Below are 20,313 nucleotides of genomic sequence, written 5' to 3' on the forward strand. Positions count from 1 at the left end.
TTAAACCATCATTTCCAGGGGACCTATTGTCCTTAAGGCTTTTAATACAGTCTTTTATCTCAATTTCAGATAACTCATCATCACAAAAATCCCTGAAACCATTATCTATCTTCTTAGCAATGTTTGCAATACGTCATGCTCTATCAACTGAGCTACGAAGGAGCACGTCGACGTCACTAGAATGATGACTAGCAATTTTAACGGATTCTAAAGGGAATCATAGAATTCCAAACTCATTTCTATGGCAACACAGTAAACAATCATTTTCGAACGTGTGTTGCCAAGAGACATCTAACCGACGTTCTGTGGAACATTTTCTGTGCGAAAACAACAACTTCAGTTTGCTGCTGACAACAAACTTGTTTGATTTTTGAGACCGGAGAGAACAATCGACTGGAAAATGCCTGGGTGCTTTTCAAGAGAAAGAGTGCGTGGACGTCGGCGGCCTACTGCGTCGACAGGTTGTTCAAATTCATTTGTGGCTTGTTTTTCTTGTCTTTTTCTGTGTTGCAGGGTTCGTGATCGTCGACAGGTGGACAGCGACTTCGAAGAGGGTATGTGGAGTTTAAAACTCTTATTTTACTACATTTAACAATGTCATTATAATTTGCGAAATGTTGTGTATTTCTATAATTCAGACTTGGGAAAAATGCTTGTGCTAGAGATGTTGTAGCTAGCTAGCTTGATAGCTAACATTAACTTTAGTAACTGTTGCTAAGCGATCGACTTTTGCTACCTAGCTAGCTAGTATTAGCAATCTTGCTACGTTTTATGTCCTAACAATTGTATATTTTATATTCCAATGTTCCTCATTTTAGAAACAACTGTCCTGGATGAGGTCCAGTTGGATGTGGCATTGGATGCTGTGCCAGATGTTCCACAGCTCCTCCCTGATGTCCAGAATGCTGCTATCATCCTTGAGGATGTGCCAGATGTGCAGACTATCCTTGAGGTACAATTTTCTGAAAGTTTGGGGTTTTATGTTTGAAAAATATCCCAGATATTCAAGTTGTGTCTCTTTGACATGAAACAAATCTCTTTTCTGCTTTCTGCTTTAGGAGGCCACTGGCAATTGGCAGTTGATTCCGATTAGGTTCAGCCCACTGTACTGTGGGCCTGTTGTGATCAGGGTAAGAGACACCCCAACACACACAGACACAGTCACATCACGGTTACAATGATTACTGTTTCCAACATGAATGTATTGTAATGTGCAGAACAATGCCGATTCGGTGGTTAAAGCTTGGAGAACTTTCCAGTTTATCAGCCCCTTCATCACCTACATGCGTGGGGGATCCCAGGTATGTCTTTATAACTACCTAATCCTAATCTACATTGTCAGTCATTTGACCTTGATGGAAATGTGTCACAGCAATTGCTGAAGTGGTTTTGTTGATGTTGTCTTGTTGTTTATCTCAACAGCAGGTGGTGGTGAGGATGCACCACCTGAGTAGGGTGAGAGGCCTGGAGACTCAACTGGTGTGGGCCATCTCCAAGGAGACAGCCAGGCTTAGTCCAGAGGGCATCCCCTACTGTGCCACCAAAGTGCAGTCCATCACTTGGATCCAGGTAAGACGTAAATACTACTGAAATAGTATTAGATTAGGCTTTTCTTCACTTATTCCATTTGGCCTTAACATGTATTCTCTCTCTGTCAGCGTGTGGCTGGCAGGGTGACCCACTATGCGTCTCACCTCCGCCACGAGACGTCTGTGGACGTGACGCTTGGCTGCTACCAGGTAAATAAACGATTTCCTATGTATATAGACTAGACATTACTGGGCATTTTTGCATTAGATTTGGTGTGTTTTCTAATAACGTGTGTGTGGTAAACAGGTGTGTTGTGTGTGTTTTGAGCAGCAGACTGATGTCTCAGTGGTGTACGTCACTCTCCACATGGGGCTGGACGGGCTTCTCTCCTCTTCAGCGTGGTCGGAGGCTGCCTCCTTCTCTACGCCCACCACTCAGCAGTTCACTGACCCAGCGCCTGAGGGCCACAACTGCTATGAGGTCAGACGTTACACACACATACTATTGACTAGGAGCATTAAGATCCTTCCATTGACCGATTGTTTGTTATGTCATTGCATTGGTCACTGGTTTTGAATGCTTGTTTTGTTGTCGTAGGGCTGGGAGGAGGACCTGCTGCCTGAGGAGAGGGAGGTTCCTCTGCTAAAGTCAGTTCCTCTAAATGTCTGTGTAGTCTGGGCTTGTCAGATGCTGAAGGATAGTGGTCATAATGCTGTTATCCCCCATTGACTCTAATGGTTGACATGCTCCATTCCCTCCCTTTCACAGCCTCTACCTTACCACCAAGAGAGTGGAGGACATCGCCCTGAGACTCGTCTCCCTGCGCCAGGCCTTCACTGTGAGTGGACCCACTTTTCTTTTTCTCTCTGTGACTTCTTGTTCTGTCTCCTAGAGGAAGATGTCTCACCCTAACTCTTCCCTCTTCCCTAGACCCTGCTTGGTTCCACCCTGAGCAGGAACCATCTGTTTGTGGCGGGAAAGGTCCTCCTGGGCGCACTGGTTCAGGCCAACCACATGGTAACTCACTAACTCATTATCTTTCAAGGGAAAGAGAGCGTCCCTGAGGGGATATGTGTTCTGTTCACTAAGATGCTCTTTTCTTTGTCATAGGATGAGGCCAAGTTCATCCTTACCTATAACAACTTTGTGGACTACCTGAGTGACCCCTCCAAGCGGAATGACATTGCGAGGGAGCTGGCTGAGGCAAAGGTGAGTTCATTAACTCTTTCAAGTCTCACAGAGTTCTTCCACATGCATGTCTTTTATACATCACAGTAGCTGATCTATATGAAATCATTCCTATTTTCTCCAAACGTGTTTTCTTGTCCTAGATCCATCATGTGAACATGATAGATGTCCTCTTCGAGCTGGTGCTGTTTGGGTTGATGACAGCTCAGAAGTCCCTAATGGTGGTAAGTAGCATCTCACTGGTACATGTTTTGATATCTCTCTATTAGCAGTTTCACTTAAATTCATCTTCTCTTCTATTCTCTCCTCTTTTCTCCTCCTTTGTTTCCTTTAGCACCCTGGTGGGTTCGTGGAGCGTCTGTACGCTCTCCTGTACTGCTTCCTGCCCACTGCTGCCAACATGGAGCCAGAGGCTGACAGATACCTGCTGCTGCTCAATGTAAGAGTCAAGAGGTTACTTCCTGTTTACTTCCATATTCTTAGTTTACTTGTTTTTTACTTCCTTATTCATGGTTAACCAGGTTCCAATGCCATTTTAGGGGGAGTATTTCTAATTGTCTCTCTCCTCTTGATAAGCTAGTAACTCAGAGCCATTTTCTATGTGTTGTGTTCTCTTCAGGGCGGGCTGATGGCTCTGCTAGATGACATGTTTGGCCAGCAGCTGGCCTGGTACTTTAACCCAGAGTCTCTGGTCACTGAGCTCTCCAGACTCCTGGAGTACCACTTGGAGAACCTCATGGCCAGCATGTAGTCCTACTGCAGGGACCATAATCCTTTCTCCTTCTCTCTCTCTTTTGAAGGAATTGAGGACTTGAAGTGCTTTGTTGAACCCTGATTAGTTAACACCCATTAATTTAATGTATTCTCTTGTTTACTCTCCCCACAGGATTCTTGTGACACTTTGCCACCCAACAGGGATCTAGACACCAATGCACTACATTACTTTGCACTGAATTTGACATTTTTAAATAAAATAAGTTGTAGTTCAAAAACATTTTTGTTTCCGTCTTTTCATCTATTTGATTTTATGACCATTTCCTCTTCCTAGAGGTATAATGCTAATATTAGATTATTACATTAACAATGATGCTTTATTATCTGCATATGGAAATAAAAACAACGTTTAGTTGATTTACAGATACTACAGGTCCACACTTTATATGGTTTTGTACTGTGGTTTGTGATACTGTACTATTTAAAAAGATGTAGGACTACATACACTGAGTGCACAAAACATTAGGAACGTCTTCCTAATATTGAGTTGCACACCCTTTTCCCCTCAGAACAGCCTCAATTCGTCGGGGCATGGACTCTACAAGCTGCCCTAAGCGTTCCACAAGGATATATGTTGTGTCAAGTTGGCTGGACGTCCTTTGGGTGGTGGACCATTCTTGATACACATGGGAAACTGTTGAGCATGAAAAAAACAGCAGTGTTGCAGTTCTTGACACACTTAACCCGGTGCGCCTGGCACCTACTACCATAACCCATTCAAAGGCAGTTAAATCTTTTGTCTTGCCGAATCACCCTCTAAATGACACACACAATCCATGTCTCAATTCTCTCAAGGTTTTAAAATCTTTCTTTAACTCCCCTTCATCTACACTGATTGAAGTGGATTCAACAAGTGACATCAATAAGGGATCATAGCTTTCACTTGGTCAGTCTATGTCATGGAAAGAGCAGGTGTCCTCAATGTTTTGTATTATCAGTGTGTAGTAACCTGGTACAGTATAAAGTATACCACTAGAGGGGGTAATTGCTTCAGTCTTGAATGTTTCTTCTCACTATCCCTACTCTACATTAAGTGCCATTGTAGACTCCGATAACTTGGGTATCTTAGTTTTTTATATTTGCCATTAATGTCTGAACCATTTACCATCTTTCCCACTGAAACCAGTAATGTTAGCGTTTATGTGAGAGAGGGTGTAGTAGTGCATACTGACCACTAGTTGGATCATAGTGGGTGGTGGAGTTCATGCAGGAACACAGAGGGTAGAGGCATTCTCCATCACAGTAGAAGGCAGAGTAACCCGTAGGAGCCAATACCCAGTCCTAATGGAGAGAAATACCATAGAAATCGAATGACAAGATTAGATGAATGACTAGAATAGACTCTTTCAATGAGAAATACATGATAAAGAATCCAAAGAACATACTCTACAATGCACATCCGACACAAATGCCTTGCTTCCCTAAAAATACTGTGTGTTACAGCAAATAAGGTGGTACAATGTTAGCTCATGATTATCTATTCAGTACAATGAGTAGTTAAGAGAGATAGAATCTCACCTTTCAGCCGTGTTCACTGAATATCACATATAATTCATGTCTCTTACAAGCCTGACGCCCACTGTTGACATGGCTGTGATCTGAAAGGGACCAAAAAATATGTTATGAACCAGGAAAGACCAATGTACACTTTGGATGCATTGGATTTCAAATGAAATGTAAACGCAACTTAAGTAATTTTGTAATTGGGATGAACTATTCCTTTAAACTGTGTATAAAACAAGTTCAACTACAAGACGAAAAACCAGTGTTGTCCCCTGACCTTGTATGTATACTGGGCAAGGGCAGGTCGTATTTGGGCTTCTTCTTTTGGGGGTTGGGTTTCAGGGCGCCTGGGGGGCGACAGGGCCTGGCTGACCCTGAAGAAGTTGGTTAGATGAGTACTTGAAGGCTTATATCTATATTTTGGAATGTTGGATGTTGATTTCGGGAGGCTTCCATCATGGAAAAGGGACCAGACCACTTTTTTTGTTAGTTAACCTAAACGAATCACGACCTTCTATAGAATAACAACAGTGACAACAGTTGACTGCTATTTAAGTAATAGTTTGACTGTCAAATCCATGTATTGGTGTGTGGCCATTGACTTTTATGGAGAGACTGCCCTTTCTGTGCCATTTCCTGGGCATTTCATTAACTCCGCGTTCTAATTTCGGCCAGAACCGGCTGATACCCCAGTACGCACTGGAAGGGGGAGAGGTTAGTGGAGGAGTGGTGAAGCGAGTTCTGGACCATCTCTTCCCAGGGCACGAACGCCGCCCACTCCCCCGGCCGGTCCTGGCAACAAGACCGCAGAAACCTACCCACATCCTTGTTAACTCTCTCCACCTGCCCGTTACTCTCGGGGTGAAAACCTGAGGTAAGGCTGATCGAGACCCCCAGACGCTCAATGAACGCTCTCCAGACCCTCGGTCAGGCACTATATCCTCAGGCACCCCGTAGTGCCAGAAGACATGAGTGAACAAGGCCTCCGCAGTCTGTAGGGCTGTAGGGAGACCGGGCAGAGGAAGGAGACGGCAGGACTTGGAAAAACGGTCCACAACGACCAGGATCGTGGTGTTACCCTGGGACGGGGGAGATCTGTGAGAAAATCTATCGACAGGTGAGACCATGGCCGTTGTTGAACGGGTAAGGGGTGTAACTTACCTCTGGGCAGGTGCCTAGGAGCCTTACACTGGGCGCACACCGAGCAGGAGGAAACATAAACCCTCACGTCCTTAGCCAAGGTGGGCCACCAGTACTTCCCAATCAAACAGCGCACTGTCTGACCGATACCTGGATGACCAGAGGAGGGTGACGTGTGAGCCCAATAGGTCAGCCGGTCACGGACAGCAGACGGAACGTACAGACGCCCAGCGGGACACTGGAGAGGAGCGGGCCCTGCCCATAACACCTGCTTAATGTCCGCGTCCAGCTCTCATACTACCGGCGCCACCAGGCAGGGGGCCAGGATGATGGGGTTGGGATCCATGGGCCTCTCCTCTGTGTAATACAGCCGGGACAGTGCATCTGCCTTGACATTCTGGTAACCTGGTCTGTACGAAAGGGTGAAAACAAAACGGGTGAAAAACATGGCCCACCTTGCCTGGCGAGGATTCAGTCTCCTCGCTGCCCGGATGTACTCCAGATTGCGGTGATCAGTCCAGATGAGAAAAGGGTGTTTTGCCCCCTCAAGTCAATGTCTCAACGTCTTCAAAGCCTTGACGACAGCCAACAGCTCCCGGTCCCCCACGTCATAGTTTCGCTCCACCGGGCTGAGCTTCCTCGAGAAGAAGGCACAGGGGCGGAGCTTCGGTGGCGTACCCGAGCGCTGAGAGAGCACGGCTCCTATCCCAGCCTTGGTCCACCTCCACTGTGAATGCCAAAGAGGGAACCGGATGGGCCAGCACGGGATCCGAGGTAAACAGAGCCCTTAGGTGATCAAAAGCCCTGCCCGCCTCAGCCGACCACTGCAGACGTACCGGGCCCCCCTTCAGCAGTGAGGTAATGGGAGCCGCTACCTGACCAAAACCCCGGATAGGCAATCATTTGAGAAACCAAGGCTGTTGAGTCTGTCGATAAGGATGTGGTGATTGACAGAGTCGAAAGCCTTGGCCAGGTCAATGAATACGGCTGCACAGTATTGTTTCTTATCAATGGCAGTTAAGATATCGTTTAGTACCTTGAGCGTGGCTGAGGTGCACCCATGACCATGAACGAGCATGACGCTTGCAACGCCAGGGTAGTGGGTTCGATTCCCGTCACCACCCATACATAAACGACAGCAGGTTTTATTGTAAGTCGCTTTGGATAAAAGCATCTGATGAATGACATATATTCACTTACTTGCTATACAATGTAGAGAGAAAAAGGGTCAATTCAAGAGGGAGCTACGAAATGCATGTCCAAACATCGTTTTTTTTGCTTGATGTCATTAGAAATGACATAGAATTAATCATTAGCTTGTTCTCTACAATATTATAACATTCATATACTTGTACTTGACAGTGTTGATGAAATAATAACGATCACTTGCTGTGACCATTACTAGATTAGACTACACTGCACTTGGTTGTATGTGTTCCATATTTGGTGTTGTGAGGTTAAATTCTCAGAGTAAATTGTCGGTAAACTTTTCAACCATATATGGTAGAGACATTGGGTTTAGACTGTTGTTTTCTGACATAATGTTCTATTGATTGGGCATATTTGTAAACCTTGAATGAATTACTCATTTTATGTTTTTGGCTATTTTGCCACCAGCTGCTTTCCTATATCGTTGGTATAATATAAAATACAAATACCAAATATTGTGTTTTATAAAGTCACTAGCTAGGTTGGAAGAATGAGACAAACAAGGTGATTTATTTTATTGTGTTGTTTAAATCCTGAAAGTATAGTCTTTGCCACAGTGGGCTATATAGTCTTTTGGAGGACATATTGACCAAATTCAGACAAGGGGGGCCACAGCCCACAGGAAAAAAACACTGAAGGCTCTACACTACCGGTCAAAAGTTTTAGAACACCTACTCATTCAAGGGTTTTTCTTTATTTTTACTATTTTCTACCTTGAAGAAAAATAGTGAAGACATCAAAACCATGAAATAACACATATGGAATCATGTAGTAACCAAAAAAGTGTTAAACAAATCCAAATATATTTTAGATTCTTCAAAGTAGCCACCCTTTGCCTTGATGACAGCTTTGCACACTCTTGGCATTCTCTCAACCAGCTTCATGAGAAAGTCACCTGGAATGCATTTCAATTAACAGGTGTGCCTTCTTAAAAGTGGAATTTCTTTCCTTTTTAATGTGTTTGACACAATCAATTGTGTTGTGACAAGGTCGGGGGGTTTACAGAAGATAGCCCTATTTGGTAAAATACCAAGTTCATATTATGGCAAGAACAGCTCAAATAAGCAAAGAGAAACATGTGGGGGTGCTTTGCTATTGACACTGTCTGTGATTTATTTAGAATTCACACTTAACCAGCATGGCTACAACAGCATTCTGCAGCAATACGTCATCCCATCTGGTTTGGGCTTAGTGGGAATATCATTTGTTTTAATAAATTATTATAAAAAAATAAAAACAATTGTTTGTTACTTTTACACCTTTTTCGTGGTATCCAATTGGTAGTTACAGTCTTGTCGAATCGCTGCAACTCCCGTATGGACTCGGGAGAGGCGAAGGTCGAGAGTCGTGTGTCCTTCAAAACACAACCCAGCCAAGCCGCACTGCTTCTTGACACAATGCCTGCTTAACCCGGAAGCCAGGCGCACCAATGGGTCGGGGGAAAAACCATACACCTGGCAACCCTGTTAGCGTGCATTGTGCCTGGCTCGCCACAGGAGTCGCTAGAGCGCGATGGGACAAGAACGCCCCTGCTGGCCAAACCCTCCCCTAACCCGGACGACGCTGGGCCAATTGTGTGCCGCCCCATGGGTCTCCCGGTCGCGGCCGGCTGCGACATAGCCTGGACTCTAACCAGGATCTCTAACTGTGCAGCTTGCCTTAGACCACTGTGCCACTCAGGAGAATTCCAATCAAAGCTGTAAAGTACTGTATTATAAGTATATCAATGCTAAAATTCTACCCTTTTGATGACTATAATATCTTGTTGAACCATGAATTTGTCATTGTCTCTTTTAGATGTACTAAACATGGTTTGCAATACTTACACGCTTTTTTCTTCTTCTTTAATCATACTTTTAACCAGTACAAGTTAGTAACAATGGAAAATGGCAACAAAAAAAATGTTGGCCATTTTTGTATGTACAGTGGAACAAATACACAGTGATGTATGTCCTTGTCAACAGATATCTGGAGGACTGTATACTGCTATATTTGTAATATAATAAACTATACTGAACAAAAAAACGCAACATGTAAAAGGTTGGTCCCATGTTTCAGGAGCTGAAATGAAAGATCCCAGAAATGTTCTATAAGACTGTCACGTTCTGACCATAGTTCTTTTGTGTTTTATTTGTTTTAGTGTTGGTCAGGATGTGAGCTGAGTGGGCATTCTATATTGTGTGTCTAGTTTTCACATTTCTATGTTTGGCCTGATATGGTTCTCAATCAGAGGCAGGTGTTAGTCATTGTCTCTGATTGGGAACCATATTTAGGTAGCCTGTTTTGTGGGTGGTTGTCTTCTGTCTTTGTGTCTATGCACCAGATAGGACTGTTTCGGTTTTGCCACATTTGTTATTTTGTATTTTGTAGTGTTCACGGTTTTTTCGTTATTAAACATGATGAACACTAACTACGCTGCGTCTTGGTCCGATCCCTGCTACACCTCCTCTTCAGACGAAGAGGAGGAAGCCGTGACAAAGCCTCAAAAGTTTTTTAGTGAGCATTTCTCCATTGCCAAGATAATCCATCCACATTTAAAGGTGCACCATATCAAGAAGCTGATTAAACAGCAGGATCATTACACAGGTGCACCTTTTGCTGGGGACAAAAGGCCACTAAAATTTGCATATTTGTCACAAAACAATGCCACAGACGTCTGAAGTTCTGAGGGATTGTGCAATTGGTATGCGGACTGCAGGAATGTCCACCAGAGCTGCTGCCAGAGAATTGAATGTTAATTTCTCTACCATAAGTCGCCTCCAACATCATTTTTGAGAATTTGGTAGTACATCCAACCAACAATTTTCCTGTCCTGCTAGCCATTCAAAATGTAACGATTACTTTTTGGTGTCAGGGAAAATGTATGGAGTAAAAAGTACATTATTTTCCTTAGAAATGTAGTGAAGTAAAAGTTGTCAAAACTATAAATAGTGAAGTACAGATACCCCCAAAACTACTTAAGTAGTACTTTAAAGTATTTTTACTTAAGTACTTTACACCACTGTAGGTGCTTCAATAGAGTCTGACGTTCAGGGGTGGTTGGACATACAGTGGGGAGAACAAGTATTTGATACACTGACAATTTTGCAGGTTTTCCTACTTACAATGCATGTAGAGGTCTGTAATTTTTATCATAGGTACACTTCAACTGTGAGAGACGGAATCTAAAACAAAAATCCAGAAAATCACATTGTATGATTTTTAAGTAATTAATTTGCATTTTATTGCATGACATAAGTATTTGATACATCAGAAAAGCAGAACTGAATATTTGGTACAGAAACCTTAGTTTGCAATTACAGAGATCATACGTTTCCTGTAGTTCTTGACCAGGTTTGCACACACTGCAGCAGGGATTTTGGCCCACTCCTCCATACAGACCTTCTCCAGATCCTTCAGGTTTCGGGGCTGTCGCTGGGCAATACGGACTTTCGGCTCCCTCCAAAGATTTTCTATTGGGTTCAGGTCTGGAGACTGGCTAGGCCACTCCAGGACCTTGAGATGCTTCTTACGGAGCCACTCCTTAGTTGCCCTGGCTGTGTGTTTCGGGTCGTTGTCATGCTGGAAGACCCAGCCACGACCCATCTTCAATGCTCTTACTGAGGGAAGGAGGTTGTTGGTCAAGATCTCGCGATACATGGCCCCATCCATCCTCCCCTCAATACGGTGCAGTCGTCCTGTCCCCTTTGCAGAAAAGCATCCCCAAAGAATGATGTTTCCACCTCCATGCTTCACGGTTGGGATGGTGTTCTTGGGGTTGTACTCATCCTTCTATTCCTCCAAACACGGCGAGTGGAGTTTAGAGCAAAAAGCTCTATTTTTGTCTCATCAGACCACATGACCTTCTCCCATTCCTCCTCTGGATCATCCAGATGGTCATTGGCAAACTTCAGACGGGCCTGGACATGCGCTGGCTTGAGCAGGGGGACCTTGCGTGCGCTGCAGGATTTTAATCCATGACGGCGTAGTGTGTTACTAATGGTTTTCTTTGAGACTGTGGTCCCAGCTCTCTTCAGGTCATTGACCAGGTCCTGCCGTGTAGTTCTGGGCTGATCCCTCACATTCCTCATGATCATTGATGCCCCACGAGGTGAGATCTTGCATGGAGCCCCAGACTGAGGGTGATTGACCGTCATCTTGAACTTCTTCCATTTTCTAATAATTGTGCCAACAGTTGTTGCCTTCTCACCAAGCTGCTTGGCTATTGTCCTGTAGCCCATCCCAGCCTTGTACAGGTCTACAATTTATCCCTGATGTCCTTACACAGCTCTCTGGTCTTGGCCATTGTGGAGAGGTTGGAGTCTGTTTGATTGAGTGTGTGGACAGGTGTCTTTTATACAGGTAACGAGTTCAAACAGGTGCAGTTAATACAGGTAATGAGTGGAGAACAGGAGGGCTTCTTAAAGAAAAACTAACAGGTCTGTGAGAGCCGGAATTCTTACTGGTTGGTAGGTCATCAAATACTTATGTCATGCAATAAAATGCAAATGAATTACTTAAAAATCATACAATGTGATTTTCTGGATTTTTGTTTTAGATTCCGTCTCTCACAGTTGAAGTGTACCTATGATAAAAATGACAGACCTCTACATGCTTTGTAAGTAGGAAAACCTGCAAAATCGGCAGTGTATCAAATACTTGTTCTCCCCACTGTATAAGATGGGGTGCTGGTGAGCTTCTGCCCCCATTTTAGGTCGTCACACAAATATTCCCCCACCCATGTCCATTGAATCAAAGTAATTACACCTTGCTTTAAGGAAGCCGGTAACTCCCCTTTTTCTATTGATTCTTGAAACATAGCAAGAATGAAAGGAATCAATTTAGCATTGAATGATTTATAAATCTCGCTTATTAAACCATCATTTCCAGGGGATCTATTGTACTTAAGGCTTTTAATACAGTCTTTTATCTCAATTTCAGATAACTCATCACAAAAATCATTATCTATCTTCTTAGCAATGTTTGCTACATTGTCTAAGAAAATGTCCATATTGGAAGTTGGCTGGGCTGATGTATACAGATTCTGATAAAACTGGGCAACATGCTGAGAGATTTATTTTGGATTTCATTGGGAGTATTATTAATCATTAATTTACATATGGAAGTCTTCGCCTGTCCTTTTTTCTAAATTAAAGAAATATTTTGTATTTTTCTCTCCCTCTTCCATCCATTTTCGTCTTGATCTTACAAACGCTCCCTGAGCGTTTTCCTCGTAGATACAGTCTAACTGCATTTGTAATGATGATAGCTCCAGTAATTCCTGATTAGTTAGTTCACTTTTTTTTTTAGTATAATCCATTATTCCCTTTATGATGTCATATTCTTTCTCTCTCTTGGCACGAGCAATTTCTTTCCCCATTGAAATAGCCAAAAGCCTTAATCAAATTTCATTAGCTCCCAGTAACTTCCAAACGTATTCATAACACAGGCACAATTCCAGTATTTATCATTAATTCCTGCTACTTCCTTCTTAAATACTTCATTCTCTAGTAAAGTCTTGTTCATTTTCCAGTAACCTTTGCTAACTTTTTGTTGTTGACAAACCATGCATATGTATATTTATTGAGATCCCTTTGTGGTCTGTTAAAAATCAATGGTTCAATCGAGACTGTATCAACCTTGTCAGCCATATCTTCAGATATCAGCCAGAAATCAATACAGGATTGTATAGATAAATCTTTGGTACTCCATGTAAACATAATGTTATCTGGGTTCTTATGTCTCCAAATATCTAGAACACCTAACCTTAGACATATATTCCTTATCTCACAAACAGAATTGCTATCCTTAGGAGGCCATCTATCTAGATTATCATGTAATACTGTATTAAAATCTCCACCCCATATTACTTTGGCCAATGGAAATATGGACATAATTTTACTTATTTTCCTCTCAATGTCTCTAAATAAAATACAGTTACTTGACTTGTTATTGTAAGCATAAGTATTTAAAACAATGAATTGAACATGGTTGACATCTACCAATAGTATAATCCATCTCCCTGTATTATCTGCTTCATGACTCAATATATGACCCTTAAAGTCACCTTTTAAAATAGCGACACCTACTGATCGATTAGTACCAAATGAAAACCAAATATCGTTCCCCAATTGACACTTCCAAAACGCAGTATCTGTGGAACAGGCATGAGTTTCTTGAATGAAATAAAAGTCGGCACTCTTACTCTTACAATATAAAAATAAAGATTTCCTTTTCAAAATATTACGGATTCCCCTGGCATTAATAGAAAAAACCGAAATGGACATTTACTATCACAGTAACTACACGAAGAACATTAAACTTGTTTTCAAATGAATCGGGTTCTCACAAAAAGAAAAGTTCTTACTAGTTGCAAATAAAAACAGTCCTTTGCACCACGCAAGTGGTTGATCTAAATTATATATATATTTTTTTTTTATACAAGTGCAAATAACATTGTACCGTAGATTGGTAAAAACGAATAGCCATCAAGCTAACATTAAGTGTCAGTGCGAATTTCCCTGACATAAAAAATATATATATATAAAAAAAGTTTGGCTCACACAAACAATGCTCTTTCCTCAAGAAATATAATGTTTTATCAGATGCAAATAAAACTCAGTCCTGCACAACTCACTTGATAAATCCAGCAGTCAACAAACTAGGCGTCAGCGTGAATTTCCCTTCCATTAACAAAAGCCTTAGCTCCCGCAAAGTATGCACTTTTCCCTTCCTTGCTCTCTCAATCAGACGATTCCGAGCTTCTTTGTCAAATGCTGTCAGATCCTCAGGTTGTTCTTCTTTAAATAGTCATTTTTCTTTGCACTTTTCCATGTCATATCCTTCGCTGTCCTGGAGATGAATCTCATGATCACCGGTCGTGGTGGCTGGTTGTTGTCCCCATCTCCCAGCCTACCCAGGCGGTGCACTACACCCAGAGAACCTGCAACAACATTTCGCTCCTCCTATTGCCCTGCAAATGTCAATGAGCCAGCTACAGGACAACGCAACATTGAACATTCAGGTTGCAAAGCAGGAGAAGAAACTCACTGAAATGGAGTCAAAGGTAAACGAGAATGGCCGGTATAGTCGGAGATGGAATCTTCGAATTTAAGGAATAGCAGAAAAATCTGACGAGAACATCAAAGTCAGAGTGAAGGACTGGAAGTTGCTCCTTGGTTGTGGTATTCGGGTATGAATTGCATTCACCCCCCTTTTTTACACTGCAAGCATATGAGTGAGTTTCAATAATGCCTATTTTCTCCTTGGAAGTTTCAACATCCATTATCTCTGCAACAGTTTGGTCATGTCCCGATTACATGCTACTAGCTATGAAGACGTTAGCAGGCTAACTTAACTACACACGCTGAAACTTTTCGATAGCTAGTTTGTTCGTTGGAAATCGTAAAAAATATGTCAATGGTTTGATTAATTACAAAATTACTCATTGTATGGTTAGATATCATTTTTTGGTGAAAAAACAAACAAATTGCAACTGCAGTCTAAAACTATAAACTTTGTGAGAAAAGCCTAAAATTGTTCCTCACCTGGAAATGTTACACCCTCTCATATCGCTATCTTGGGTGCAACCGGGCACTCTTGTAAAATAGATGTTTAATGTCAATGTGACTCCCTGTTTAAATAAAAGCTAAATACAATTTAAAAAACATTAACACAAACACAGGATATGGGGTACACATGGTATTACATACCAGGCCCTACTGCACCTGCATTCCAGCACCATTCCAGCATCTGGAATTGACTCAACATGTTTGAGGTGGGGGATCAATACATGTGGGGGAAGAGGTGGCTGTCGAATGTATGATTCTGATATGTACAGGTAAGTTCATTGTGTGTGTGTGTTGGGGGGCGTCCATGTTTGTGTCCGTACTCCGAGGTGTGTTTGAATATGAATGAGCAGCAGTGTTGTGATGTGTCCTATCCCATCCTTGCAGAGTGATCTTCCTTGGCCTCATCACATGTCTCAGTGGCTCCTCCTTAGGAGGGAGGGGGACACCACCACGGGACAGACCCCACACTCATCGCTAGAGATTGAACTTCAGACTCCCTCCAAAACCACTGAACCCCTCAACACAGAAAGAGATTAAGGTGCACACCCTTAGAGGGAGCCGGAACAGGATAACTCCCTCCAAACTCACAAAGACACAGAGGAGGAGGAACTATCCAACACCCAGGGAGAGAGAACGAGTGACCTCAGTCGAACACAGTCAGAAAGAGGAGGTGGAAGAGGCGTTAGATAGAGGACAAGGTTACCCCAGAGGCCATTCCTCCTATTCATGTGAGCAAGAAAGAGCAGAGGGAGAGGTCATAGTGATTCACACCCACAGAGAGAAAGACTACCCACACAACCTCTTGGTTGAGATGAACCACACAGAGGTAGAGGCAGAGGGCCTTCAGGGCTAGCCAGTCAGCCTGCCTGCTCTGATCCTCAAGTCAATTGTATTTAAATTCATGTTCATTAAAGATTTGTATTCAAGAATTGAAAAGTCCCATTTACTTAATGATCATTTTTCCCTGTCTTCAACCCTCAAGAACCAGGGTGAGTCTGGGTCACCCTTTTACTGGGCAAACAACTTGCATATCGTCATGGACTAGGCCGAAACGTTAATCTTTTAACCTTGCCTGAATAAAACAATGCATTTTTTTATAGTGAGCAAGAGTTGCGCTTTTTCCTTTTCTATGATGATTCAAATTTTGGGTTGCACCTCAACTCAACGTTGGTTGAGCGCCCTCCGTTTTTGTTGTTGTCAAATCATTTTTTTTTTTTTTAAATGTACAAAGTAAATTATGAAAAGCATTCAAATTGGGATGTTTCCCACTTATTTACACAACCTACTCTACACTTGCAAAGTGAAAGTTTATAGAAAAGTTCTGAAATTAAGTAGTAAACAGAAGAAAAGAACTGAATTTAATTATAATGCGAATAATTTAATGGTCTATGGTTCAATCCCATTTCTGAAGGTCTGATGAATAATTAATATTGTTCCTCCTCTTCCTTGTGGCAGGCGCAGCAGCACACTGCCCTCCAAAGCCTGCAAAATAATCGCCGGACTGCCCCTTTCCTAGCTCTGCATGGAACATCCAGTGTCACGTCCTTGGTGACGTGTGGGGAGACATCCGGGATGACCACAGCAACATCCTCTGGAAAGGGAAACAGAATGAAAACAAATGCAAACCGTAGGTTCTAAACACTGGCCCGTTGAAAGGTTCTACTAAGATGTCATGACAAACAGCACCAGTCAGAGTGCTCTCTAAGTGTTACCTGCTTGGATTTCAGCTTGCAGAGTGGCGAAGACGGCCATCGTGAGAGTCCTTTCTTCAGGTGTGATGTCCACAACCTCCAAGAGGGAAGAGATGGGCTTTGCCTCTGTATTAGGGGTGATGTCCACAACATTCAGGTGGGAAGAAGCCAGATCTGCCTCTGTGTTAGGGGTGATGTCCTCAACCTCCAGGTGGGAAGAAGCCTGGTCTGCCTCTGTATTAGGGGTGATGTCCACAACCTCCAGGTGGGAAGACGCAGAGTCTGCCTCTGTGTTAGTGGTGATGTCCACAACATCTAGGTGGGAAGAAGCCGGGTCTGCCTCTGTGTCAGTGGTGATGTTTTGAACCTCCAAGAGGGAAGATGCCGGGTCTGCCTCTGTATTAAGGGTTATGTCCACAACATTCAGGTGGAAAGAAGCCTGGTCTGCCTCTGTATTAGGGGTGATGTCCACAACCTCCAGGTGGGAAGAAGTCTGGTCTGCCTCTGTATTAGGGGTGATGTCTACAACCTCTAGGTGGGAAGAAGCCAGGTCTGTGTTATGGGTGACAACAACAATTCTGATGAGCTCTACTACTACATGGCACCAAGATGTCATCAGAACAGGCATCTGTCAGAGTGCTCTCTATCATTGCTACTCACCTGCTTGGATGTCTGCTGGTAGTGTGGTGGAAACGGCCACCGTGAGGACAGGGGGGACTGGTAGGGTGGCTGCAGGGGGCTGGAAGCAGCTCTGCACCGCGTCCGCCACAAAGGCACAGACCGAGCTCATATAAAAAGGGCTCTGGAGGTCATCCGTGGAGAAGGACCGACTGATTCTCCCGAGGATCGACCGCACAGAGTCAAAAGCAGCAGCCCGGGAGAATGGGATGTGAGGGGAAGGGTCCTTTAACATGCAGGAGAGCTTCTCCACTACGGCCGCCACCATGCCCACGGCCATCCCGCTTATTAGGATTGGGTGCTCTGAATGGCCTTCCTCTGGCTGAAGCCACAGGGCCAGGAGGAGCCTGGGAACCACCTCCACCACCACCTGAGATGGGCTGAGCAGGTTGCTACGGGGCTCATTGGACTGCTCGCCCAGAATGCTCCTCACAGCTCTCTCCACGATGCTGTGGACTTTAGGATCGCTGAAATCAACAAAAAGGAGAAGACAAAGCTAAACAATGTGCAATGTGCTCACAGAGAACCCTGTCTTTGTCTGTTTCTGCCTAGTTCCAGATGTGTAGATAAATGGATCAAGTCATATGCAGGGCAGTACATGGAACTCACATGTCAGCTGGCGGGGTGGAGTGCATGGAGCGGCGGAGCTTGCAGGAAGCCTCGTGCTCTATGTTCATCATTTTTAGGCAAGTGTTTACTTCCCAGGCCTGCAGTATGAAACAGGAAGTCCCATTAGTGTAATTTCACAACAGATCTATTATTTTGTGCTAACTCGATGTTGAAAGGCTAGTAAAGAGCTCCCTAACTTGTAGTATGTCTCTAACTCTCATTCTCTTACCAGCCGAGCGAGGTCGTTTCCCTCCTCCAAGGTTTCCTTCCACACCCTTCACATAAAACACAGAGCAATTCAACTTTCCTGGCTTCTTATTTTTCTGTTGTTTATTTTACCCACACCTGGAGTGCTGCTGGTGGCAGGGAATGGCAGTGAAGGTGAGTGCTGACGTGGTACTCACCTCTCCCTAAGGGATTTTTTGCCCTGAGACACCAGCCAGTTGCTCATGTGCTCTGTGGTGACATGGGGCGGGACCTGGCCTTGACTCTGGAGCAGCAGATAGTGGACCATGAGCTTCTTCTGCAAGATGAGGTAAGGTGTGAGACCGTGCCACGAAATACCATATCATGTGCTTGCAGAAGGACCTCTCGCAACATTTCACAACTGCTCATGCCTCACAATTTGGAAGTGATATTAAGAACTCTTATGACCAACTTCTCTAAACTGTCTTGAAATACAACTCTCTTTCTGTTGTTTATGTTTTTGTGGGATGAATCTTACCTGTTTATTGTAATATGTTTCCTCCCAGCAGGCCTGCAGAGTCTGAAAATAAAGGCTGCTTCTACAGAATTCCTTTGAAGATAATGAAAATAATTATGCTTTGTTATGCACATTATGCACAGGCATTTACAGTATGCTAAAATTAATTTCTCCTAAGATTACCTTTGTGGGACCATAAGTGAACTCCGGAATGCACAAAACCCTATCCATGGTAAGATGGGAAAGAAATGCAGCGCTATAGATATACGGGATGCTCTAGAGATAACAGGAATGACTTAAAGTCGCGAATGATCAATGACTGTGGAGTCGTCCAGTATGCTGCACTTAGAATTGAGTTGTAGGCGATGTTTGGCGCCAAATAGAATGTTTACATTCTATTGCCATGGAGAAATGGAATGTGTAGAACCTGTATAAATGGGTATGCTTCTATGTCTTTATTTCGTGAAAGATTAAGCTCTTTATTACGTCATAATGTGTATATGAGGAAGTAGGAGCCCGTCCCGATTCATGACGCGATTATCCAGATGCATGTTGCTTAGACCTACTAATCCAACCTTGGTTTACAAGTTAAATAAACAGATTTGTATTGGCATATATAAACAATCAACCACATCCATTTAAAGCAATGATTGTCAATTGAAAATGTGGTTGTTGTGTTATCCTGTTGTGCGCCTTGAGTGTCAGTCCCCTAAAGCACATTATTCCAATATTTCCGAGCTCTGAATTGACACAATGAACACTTTTGCAAAGATATTCGGTTAAAAATAAGAGTATGAATGACAATAAACGTATGACTTGGATTGTATGCATAATAGTGTAGTAAACAATATCGCTCAGCGTGGGATCTTTTGGTGTTTGGAAAGTATCCGTTATAAGTTCTCTCACGTCACCCCGCTCCTCCGCTCTCTCCACTGGCTTCCAGTTGAAGCTCGCATCCGCTACAAGACCATGGTGCTTGCCTACGGAGCTGTGAGGGGAACGGCACCTCCGTACCTTCAGGCTCTGATCAGACCCTACGCCCAAACAAGGGCACTGCGTTCATCCACCTCTGGCCTGCTCGCCTCCCTACCTCTGAGGAAGTACAGTTCCCGCTCAGCCCAGTCAAAACTGTTCGCTGCTCTGGCACCCCAATGGTGGAACAAACTCCCTCACGACGCCAGGTCAGCGGAGTCAATCACCACCTTCCGGAGACACCTGAAACCCCACCTCTTTAAGGAATACCTAGGATAGGATAAAGTAATCCTTCTAACCCCCCCCCCTTAAAAGAGTTAGATGCACTATTGTAAAGTGGTTGTTCCACTGGATATCATAAGGTGAATGCACCAATTTGTAAGTCGCTGTGGATAAGAGCGTCTGCTAAATGACTTAAATGTAATGTAAATGTAAATAAGTCGCCATGGCACGTATCACTTCGTTGTCTTGTTGGTAATAGTAAAAATGCATGACAGTCCGCATTGTAATGGTCTAACAGGTGCTTTTCATTTTGTTTCTCACATTAAACACATTTGAGAACTGAATTGCTTACAGTTGTACCTATGATGCACAGACACACTAAAGCTGTACAGTGTAGTTTGAATAGTCAAGCTGTACAGTGTAGTTTGAATAGTCAGTTTCAATTATTTGCAGATGTATTCCCTATTATTTACAAATCGAAAGATGTAACATTTGAAATGAATGTGGCAGAACAGTTTAGCATAGAGTTCCTGTGGGAGTCTTC

The 20,313-nt window shown here is 43.4% G+C and overlaps 2 protein-coding genes across 3 annotated transcripts; one reads left to right on the forward strand and one right to left on the reverse strand.

Moving 5' to 3' along the window:
* Nucleotides 1-86: 86 nt before the first annotated feature.
* Nucleotides 87-3,772, forward strand: LOC139538332 (uncharacterized). 2 transcript variants are annotated; one of them, XM_071340273.1, is made up of 14 exons: nt 87-554; nt 819-952; nt 1,059-1,130; nt 1,218-1,301; nt 1,423-1,569; nt 1,659-1,739; nt 1,861-2,010; nt 2,128-2,177; nt 2,299-2,368; nt 2,461-2,547; nt 2,641-2,739; nt 2,862-2,942; nt 3,053-3,157; nt 3,605-3,772. In XM_071340273.1, the coding sequence occupies exons 1-14, from the start codon at nt 401-403 to the stop codon at nt 3,764-3,766; spliced, it is 1,476 nt and encodes a 491-aa protein (XP_071196374.1). In that variant the 5' UTR covers nt 87-400; the 3' UTR covers nt 3,767-3,772. The 2 variants fall into 2 exon arrangements, with proteins under 2 accessions (XP_071196374.1, XP_071196376.1); XM_071340275.1 differs by lacking the exon at nt 3,605-3,772 and adding an exon at nt 3,338-3,593.
* Nucleotides 3,773-15,698: 11,926 nt separating this feature from the next.
* On the reverse strand, nt 15,699-18,899 carry LOC139539206 (uncharacterized). Its single transcript, XM_071342107.1, has 6 exons — nt 18,597-18,899; nt 18,102-18,395; nt 17,873-17,970; nt 17,246-17,730; nt 16,607-17,116; nt 15,699-16,485 (listed from the first exon to the last, which is right to left on the reverse strand). Exons 3-6 carry the CDS (start codon nt 17,941-17,943, stop codon nt 16,319-16,321), a joined length of 1,233 nt encoding a protein of 410 aa, XP_071198208.1. The 5' UTR covers nt 17,944-17,970; nt 18,102-18,395; nt 18,597-18,899; the 3' UTR covers nt 15,699-16,318.
* Nucleotides 18,900-20,313: the final 1,414 nt, after the last annotated feature.

This window comes from Salvelinus alpinus, chromosome 14 (assembly GCF_045679555.1).
Source record: "Salvelinus alpinus chromosome 14, SLU_Salpinus.1, whole genome shotgun sequence".
Lineage (NCBI taxonomy): Eukaryota > Metazoa > Chordata > Actinopteri > Salmoniformes > Salmonidae > Salvelinus > Salvelinus alpinus.